Source organism: Pestalotiopsis fici (assembly GCF_000516985.1).
Source record: "Pestalotiopsis fici W106-1 unplaced genomic scaffold PFICI_Scf_12, whole genome shotgun sequence".
Taxonomy (NCBI): Eukaryota; Fungi; Ascomycota; class Sordariomycetes; order Amphisphaeriales; family Sporocadaceae; genus Pestalotiopsis; species Pestalotiopsis fici.
This window is the reverse complement of record NW_006917102.1, coordinates 1859766-1868382: the sequence shown is the minus strand read 5'-3', so window position 1 is coordinate 1868382 and position 8617 is coordinate 1859766. Positions and strand designations below refer to the sequence as shown.

General features: G+C 49.3%; 3 protein-coding genes across 3 annotated transcripts; 1 reads left to right on the top strand and 2 right to left on the bottom strand.

The window, feature by feature from the left end:
• Positions 1-1271: 1271 nt before the first annotated feature.
• Positions 1272-1835, bottom strand: PFICI_14305 (uncharacterized protein; the record flags this gene model as incomplete). Its single annotated transcript, XM_007842886.1, has 2 exons — positions 1272-1416; positions 1522-1835. 2 exons carry the CDS (start codon positions 1833-1835, stop codon positions 1272-1274), a joined length of 459 nt encoding a protein of 152 aa, XP_007841077.1.
• Positions 1836-2557: 722 nt separating this feature from the next.
• Positions 2558-3235, top strand: PFICI_14304 (uncharacterized protein; the record flags this gene model as incomplete). Its single annotated transcript, XM_007842885.1, has 1 exon — positions 2558-3235. One exon carries the CDS (start codon positions 2558-2560, stop codon positions 3233-3235), a length of 678 nt encoding a protein of 225 aa, XP_007841076.1.
• Positions 3236-3623: 388 nt separating this feature from the next.
• PFICI_14303 (uncharacterized protein) lies at positions 3624-5972 on the bottom strand (the record flags this gene model as incomplete). Its single annotated transcript, XM_007842884.1, has 6 exons — positions 3624-4657; positions 4717-4793; positions 4848-4918; positions 4976-5015; positions 5068-5124; positions 5179-5972. The coding sequence occupies 6 exons, from the start codon at positions 5970-5972 to the stop codon at positions 3624-3626; spliced, it is 2073 nt and encodes a 690-aa protein (XP_007841075.1).
• Positions 5973-8617: the final 2645 nt, after the last annotated feature.

Sequence of the window (8617 nt, the reverse complement as noted above, 5' to 3'; positions counted from 1 at the left end):
GAAGAGAATTCCTTTGCATTGCCATAATGGTGGTCTATTCCCAATTTCTTTTCACTAGCCACCAGCCCTTGAAGCAAAGCAGGGACTACTGAGACAGAAACATCACGGCTATATTACAAATTCAAATGACGGACAGCCAGTTGCAAATATTGATCAGAGGATGTTGGAAACGTCACGGACACGGCAAAAAGGTGACTTGGGAAGACTCTCGTCACCAACCACTTCCAAGTCCCAACTAGATGCACATTAAGTGTACCATTTTCCCCACCACATTTATAGTGCCCCAAGTCCTAGCTCTACATTTTAGACCGCGCAATAGACCATGCAACCCTGACGAGCCTGAGCAGAAGAAAAACTTGCCCTGCCACATGTGCCCTGCTCCAGGCAAAAAAGCGCCAACTATTTGTCAAAAACCGGGGCCTCACCGACTCCATTTCCGACCCGGCCGCTCCGCTCCAAGCTCCGCTTATTCGTGAAAATTTCTGCATTATAGACTCTAACAATTCAAGATTTTTTCAACAAGCATTGAAGCAATTCAGCGCTTGGTCATCGGTCCGTTGGCAGAATTGGCATTGCGTCTGACTACGATCTACTCCTTTCCATAAAGAGTTGTAATCAGTTGACATCAGGAGATTCTGGGTTCGATCCCCAGGCGGACCTTCTTTTTGGTGCATGTGACGGGTATCGCGATGATTTTTGGCGTTTTGTCTTTTTGGTCGTCAAAGTGTTGTTGCTGTATATAGTACATACACATGCACGGAAGGTATAGACCGAATCCGGGCTGTTATGTAAGCACCGGGAATGTTGCATCGTCACTTCCCAAACCTGCTTGATACGACGGAAAGAACGGTATCGCCAATATAGAATCAGTGACGTCAGCTGGGTACCTAACTCATGTTTTGATGGTAAGGTTGGTAGTGCTACCATCCAGCCGAAGCATTAGATGGAGGCATATTTAGACAAGGCACAAGTAAAACCACAAAGTTGGAATAATAGCAAAGGAGAAGACAAAGAGCATTAGTATTTATACTCTTGCATGTATACCATAACGAGTCTGGATACAATACACGTCTTGTCTAGTCCTCATACTCATTCCATCTGATAGCGAATGCATGAGCGCAAAAAAGGTGCACACCCATAACCGTACACGGTGATCCTGCTTGGACACCAGGTATCTGCATCCATGTCACCCTTCAAATATCATCTTCCAGAAACCTCGTATATGAGAAAGCGCTGGGCGAGGACACAGTTTATTTGTTCCAGCTCTGGGTTCAATCGATATTCTCGGGGCGGTCGGCGGCAGAGTCCAAGTCTTGATGCTGAGGATTTTGGCTTTCACCCTCAGCTGCTTCCCTCTCCTTAGCAGTCTCGGTTGCTCGTCTTCTCTCTTTAATCATCGCTAAATCAAAAAACTTCCTAAACATGGCATCAGTACGACTGACTGCAAGCAGCTCGGCAAATCTGGAGTTGCAGAACGAGAAGGAGGGTAAAAAAAAAAAAAAGAAAGAAAAGAAAACTCACTTGTCGATCAACTCAATCTTTTCCAGCATTGCACTGAAACTCTTGATGGCCTCCAAGATGCTGGACTTGTCATCATCCTGATGGGAGATCTCGATATACTCTAGAGAAGCCTGAAGGTAGGCACCAGTGGAATGTAGGTAGTCTAAGGTGTTTGTTATATGGCGATCGGTGGACTCGGAGTAATTGATGGAGGAGGCTGAGTCTGTACTGTGATTGTAAAAGAACTCGAGGCAGCTAAGGCTACACACCAAGGCATTTTGACAGGCCTCCATGGCGTCGAGAGTGAGCTGGATGTGGCCAATAGGGTCGTCCATGGCAAATAAATGACAAAGTGGTTTGCTTGAGTGTAGTACCAAAATGATTCTGCTTTGTTTGACGCTGAGATGAGCGATCTCTGACAGTGATATGAAGATGGTAACTGAAGATGAACTCCGAGGTGACGGTAGGACATCAATAAATCATGGCGGCACCCCGAGAACAATCACACTTTCCTACAGAGAACCTTTGATGCTATTTGAGCAAGTACAACCCAAACCTGGCAGTAACATCTTGAGCAAAATGTCGTATCACCAGTTCTTGCTAGTAATACAAACTACCTGTATTTTGGAAAGCTTTCATTGTCAAGGAAACCGGGACTGTCGTGAAGTTTTATCCGTCGGCAACCAAAATGACAGCTTCAAGCTTTGTAAGCGCTTCGGGGCACCAAATATTACTTACCTCACAGCATCTCTTGAATTATTTACTTTTTGGTTTTTATAGACTTCATTAACTAATTATATGGCAGTGTCTGATGCTCCTGTCTTGTAACACGGAACTGCTTGCGGTCATTTCGAACATCCCAGTATATTGAGCGATTGCAGCTGGCAGCAGACGGACTTGGCTAGAAAATCCCCCAAGCTGCGGCTGGCAAGTCTCGAATCCACAGGAACACCAAACACCAACCATAGATTGTATATTCAACACCAAACGTTACGAAACACTAGTTGATCTGCTTCTTTGTCATCGAGATTCATCAATTCGGTAGGAAAATATTGAAATGGGCAAAAATGCCAATCCAACGCCAGCAAACTGGCCGGCAAACCTACCCTACCTCTCCCAGCCCTCGCACGCAGCGCATCTCAGCAAACACCAAATAACGGCGCTCAGGACGCGACCAGCAGACCTAACCACCGAGGTCCCACTCAGTCTACCCCGGGGTCCCTCGACGCTGGTCCGCATCACCCCCATTGCAGACCCAGGACACCCAGCCAACGGGCAAGCCGGGCTCTTTGCCTCGCGGCCCTTGGCGCCGGGATCCCTCATTCTGCCGTACTACGGCATCGTGCACTCGGCCGCGCCGCCGCACTGCGCGGCGCACGAGGCCAGCGACTACGATCTCTGGCTGGACCGCGAGGCCGAGGTGGCCGTCGACGCCGCCGCCGCTGGCAACGAGGCCCGCTTCGTTAATGACTACCGCGGCGTGCGCGCCCGGCCCAATGCAGAGTTTCGCGAGTGCTGGGATCCGCGCGTCGGGCAAAAGTGCATGGGTGTCTTTGTGCTGCCGGCTGGGAAGAAGGCCGTCTTGGGCAAGGGCAAGGGCAAGGCCGATGGTGCTGCGGGGATTGCCAAGGGCGAGGAGATTTGTGTTAGTTATGGAAAGGGATTCTGGGGAAAGAGAAAGGTTGAGGAGGAAGATGAGCTCAATTATGCGAACGAACCTACTCAAGGAGCCTAATGCACTCGAACAAGTGTAAGACTAAGATCTAGTGACGCAGGCAGCCCTCGCCCGGATGGTGGTTTCTACGTCAAATCTCGTCTTGCCCACGACCAGAGATATTTCGTGGACGTTTTGCATTGTGCAGAGACGAACAATGTGTCTAAAGCGGATGCCCAGGTATGTTGCCACTCCAGTCACTCAATTCAGATACGTCAAAACCAAGCCTAATAGTGGCAAGGGGTTCCAAAGAAATTGGCACGACTGCTCATGAGATGATGTTCCTCATGTACTCACTTGGGTATATTCATTAGACATATCTGAAATACAGATATAAGCTGAAAAAAACAAATTTACGTATGCGCCCAAGACAAACAAAAGGCCAAGCAGCATGTGCAGGCCTTCTTTTTCAGCGAAGGACGATATTATGCCGACCTCCGCCACTCCTGATGAGAAGCGTCTTTCCGCCATTGTTGTCATCGACGATTTCAAACATTCCTCTCTTTACCCTGCTTTCCAAGCTGCGTACCGTGACATTGGTCACACTGGATTGCACAACGACCTCGCCAGTCGTGCCGTGGGGGGCGTCATAGTCGAGAGCAATCGACCCGTCATGCTGCTTGGTCCAGCTTGCACTGAACTTGCCCAGCTTCGTCGTGAATCCACCCTCCACATGGGTCAAGTCTCCCGGCTGCGGAGCTAGCCTCCACGATTTGCCGGCTCGGCCAGTGATGCTGAGGCCTAATACACGCTCCGTCAGGGCAGTCACCGGGCCTGTAGCCCATCCATGCGAGTGCGACGTGTACGAAAAGTCGTTTTGATAGCCTGCATTCCACCGATAGCCCCACGTGCCATTGATCAGATAGCCTTCAACCATTGTGCTCTGGGTGCCATTGGGATGGTCAAGGTACCAGCCCCAGGAGCTACGGATCAAGTCAAGGGCTCGTTGGGTGTTGCCGGTCAACAGGTGTGCCTGGATCTCAAAGGACGAGATAAAAGGCGATATCTCGCCAGGAAGCTCTTCACACTCGGCGCCAATGGGCGTCCAATTGTGCGCAAGGTAGTCAGATATGCTGGATGCTGCAGCAGACGAGGCATTGACAATGCCAAAGTACACCGCCAGGGAGTTGCCGTCTTGAGGATGGATATTTGGTCTTTCCGTCACATCGAAAAAGGCTCCCACCGAGGGATCCCAATTGATTTCATTAGTGAGGGACTGGATTTCCTCTGCCTGCTGCAGCCAATTCACGCCTAGACCTGTCGTATCGCCTGCCCAGTCAGCGAGCTGAGCGCCCGTGACTAATGTCCGGTAGAAAATAGCTTGTAATGAGGTCAAGGTGCCATTCGCCCAAAATCGACCCCAGTCGGCGTCGGGGCTGTCGCTTTTTATGAGCCCGATTGTGCTATCGATTTGGCTAATAGCATATGACATGGCGAATTTATCTGAGTTGGTACCATGTTAGCACCTCAAAATCAAGGACAATTTCGTCGTCTGAACTTACACTTGTCCCAATTATGCGTCAGAAAATCTACCTCATCAGAGTAAAATACATAGTTATACGTGCCAATCATGGTCCACCTGATAGGAATTAGTTATTTTGGGACATACGGGATGGCGACAGCGTTTGCCTACATGTGGTACGACATGCAATGCGTGGCCGACAAGGGAGTGCCCGAGAACGGCAGCTCGCCAGTTTGTGCATTCTATAAGAAGTCAGATGTTGAGGCATGTGGCTTACGGGAAAGGCATGTTGTACCAACCTGGTTATTGTACAGCGATTGCAACCCGTACCTTGTGCTCCTATCGGAAAGTGTGAGTGGTGACACGAATAAACGCGTGCAAGGAATCATACTGCAAATCACCCGTGCTGTAAAACGAAGCCGGAACCGCCACACCAAGATCACCAGGCCTGCAAGTAATCAGCCATGCATGAAGTTTTATCGTCCAAGGTTTGACAACTCACCAGACAGTTCTATCGCGCTTCGCCCCATCGGTCAGAATCGTGTCTCCCGGGCCAAGATATCCAGTGTTCTGCCACGCTGTCTCAGGCGCGGGCCATGCTCGGCCGGTAGACGGGGGAACGGCGTCGGTCTGCAGCGTATACGCGCCGCTGTACCATATCCTGTTGAGCAGCTCGTCACTGCTGTGAAAGTATCCCTGGTAAGCCCGCAGGTTGGCCCACGTCGGCTGGAAGGCAATCTCGAGGGAAATGTTGCGGATCTCAATGGACACGCTCCCTGGCTGCAAAAAGAGCGTCAAGTACCGAAATCCACCCCGAAGGTACTCATCGGGCATGACGTAGATGAAGTCGCCCTTCTCCGAGATGTTTGCGTAGATGGCGCCCTCTGGCCTGGAAAAGATGCCAGTCGTGCTGTCCGAGTTGGGTCCTACAAAGTCCTTGGCCTCTGTAAAGGCCATCCCAATCGCGTTGCTGCCGTGCACTGACCTGACAGTGTATTCAACTGTCAAAATCCCTCCCACCTCGAAACCAAAATCGGCAATGACACTGGGCAGGGTGACATCGTCCAATTGCAAAGTGGTAGTTGACGCGTCGATTGCTTCAAGGCCTGAGCCTTCAAGGAATGCCACGGGAGAGACTGTTCTGGACGCGGGAGCAAAGATATTTTGCTCCCATTTACCAGGAAATGCGGCATCATCTGGGCCACTGCATTCCGTATCCCTCCAGCAGGATTGCGGCGTAGTAGCCTGTACTGCTGCGAGCCATGAGACCAATGCTAGGAAGAGGCGGGTTGCCATGGAGAAGGACTGGCGTGTATTGCACAAGGATTTGTATACGCTCTAGAACGAATAGAGAATGTTTGATGTGCGCAGAATAATAATGCCCGCAGGTTGATATAATTGTGGTGGTTATATACGCTTCATATGGTCTCTGGGATAGGCTGGCATGTTTCAGACGTTGCCGAACACGCGGATCTGGTGACGAGGTGAAAAGAGGCAAGAAAGAAAAGAAAAACAAGTACAAGGAAGGGACGTTGGCTTGGTTTGTCTGTGTGTTGCCCAGTGTTCATTCAAGAAAAGACCCTGTGATCAACCCCCGGGATAAAAGGAGAGAGAGAGAAAGAGAAGCAATGGTATGTATGCAAGCAATGACAGGGAACGACTCCAACATATCACGAACCTAACCTTAATGTAGACAAACCGACTGCAGTAGTTTGCAGCTCGGGTGTCACGATTATGTGGGGAGAGGACGGGTGGGCTGACTCGACCATAGCGCGGATCTTCGGATCTCACCTCTCCCCAGGGTATAGATACACGACATGTAAATATATATATTCGCCTACGATGCAGCAGGCCGGATGAACGTCTGGCGACTTGATTGTTTTGGCCTCTTAGCAAAAGATGAGCTCGGACCTACTTACCTAGGTAGGCCAAGAGAATGTTCCCTGTTCAATTTTGGAATGCAAAGGGTAAGCACAGCCGACATATGTTGATTCACGAAAACTCATTCTGATTCATTGATATCAAACACCAATGAGAACAATCCTGGATGACAGATTTGGTCTGTGATGAAATATATGGACGTTGGAAGTAATACCCAAGTCCTCTGGTAATGGATCTTTGGGATTGAAAAACACGGTGAGTTGTTTACCTCGACTTTTGGCAGTTCATTCAATCGCTTGTCGACTCTGCTTTGTTCGTCTGACTGTGAGATATTGCAAAGATTATCTCAGTACTGCCCCGAGTCAAGTAAAAGTACATCAAGGTAATCTGTACTACGCTTCTAGTGGTGTAATGACAGTTGCTCAATGGTACCGCAGGAGTAGACAGACTGGTGCGAATAGACAATATTGTCCCCGGAGCAAGGACGAACCGGGGATGAAATTAGATACCGAGAACAATCTGAGAATGTACGATATCTGCATCCGTAAGATCAGCTGCAAGAACAATTGGGGTTGACAATGAGGCTCATTTCAATGCAACGAGGCTCCAATTGGTTGCACTGGCAATCTTGACAATAAACCACGGGTCGCATGAGGGGGACAGACCTGACAAACAGTTGGGAGGGTGGGGAACCACTCTACTCCAAGTGCCGTAGCACGAGACACTGTTTCTGGAATGTGTATGGAAGAAAACACTACATCGTGACCCGACCTTTTACCTTGCATGATCATGGATCCATTCTGTCCCATGCATATCAATCGAGTGTGTATAATACTTGGTTGGGTTATATCGGGGTCGGATGACGATGACGGAGCCACGGATGTTACACGGCCGATCACATCGAAGCAGATAATATGCTGACACGCTCCATTGAGACCATCTTGAACTCTCAGAAACAGCAAAGAGCGTTCAATATATGTCGGCTCGAGCCGAGCCAATAGTGGTGACAAGTCGAATGAGTCGCTCTGCCTTCTCGTCGCGGGCCGTGACGTACAAATATACCTCGGTTCGCATGGCTAGCGGCATCCAAATATTAGGTTTCATGCAGCTTGGTGACAGCGTCCACATTATGTTTTAAGCACAGCTAGGTGAGTGAGAGTAGTGACAGCATAAGACAGAATGAAAGACGCGAGCCGCAACGTTTAGACGTTCCCGTCCCTTGGGGAAGATACTCGAGAGGCATTGAACACCACATTTGTTGCAACAGGCCTAGCGCTATTGGGTACTGGGGGCACTTGTAAGTAGAGACTAGACGTGGGTAAAACATCGTCGTTGGGCTGAAAGTGAGGCTGTTAGGGGAGGGAGGAAGGGGGGGAAAAAAAAAAGTGAATCGCAGATTATATGTTATGAATTTATGCAGAAACGGGACTGGATATGTATCGAGCAACACTTGTCGAGCTGTGCATGTAGCAGCCATGTCCAGTCGCGGGTCATTGCCGTGATATGAACATAATTCCTTGTGTCTGCAAAAGACCCGGTGCGGCTCATATCGGTCGGTCTGTAGGATGTCCGAGAAGGTGAACATTGAGGCGGCCGATGGTCCATCCATCTACATTTACCCCTGAGAGTTAAAAGTCGGCGCTATAGATTGGGACTCAATAATAATGGCGAGAGCCTGGCATGTAGAGATTGAAATGTCACTGTGCTCTGTCCGTATTCGGACAGACAACGTGCCATTGCCCCTGAGTTTCTTGGAGTGAGATGCAATTGTGTAGTAGCACAATCAAATATAATTCAATGCAAGTACGTAGTACGTATGTACGTACATACACATCCATCTTGATTGCTTACCCGCTCCGCTAGATCGATTGATGTTCTAATTTGAGATCTGGACTCGCCCAAGCGCCCGGGTCAACTCAGGCTTTGACGGTATTTTTCTGGAAAACGCCATACATTATTCAAACGCCCCCCGTCGATGCGAAACTCCACTGCGCAAAAGTGAAAATGCATAACTTTTGACTTTTTGACTGGAATCGCGTAGAATGAAGCGAAGAAAGAAG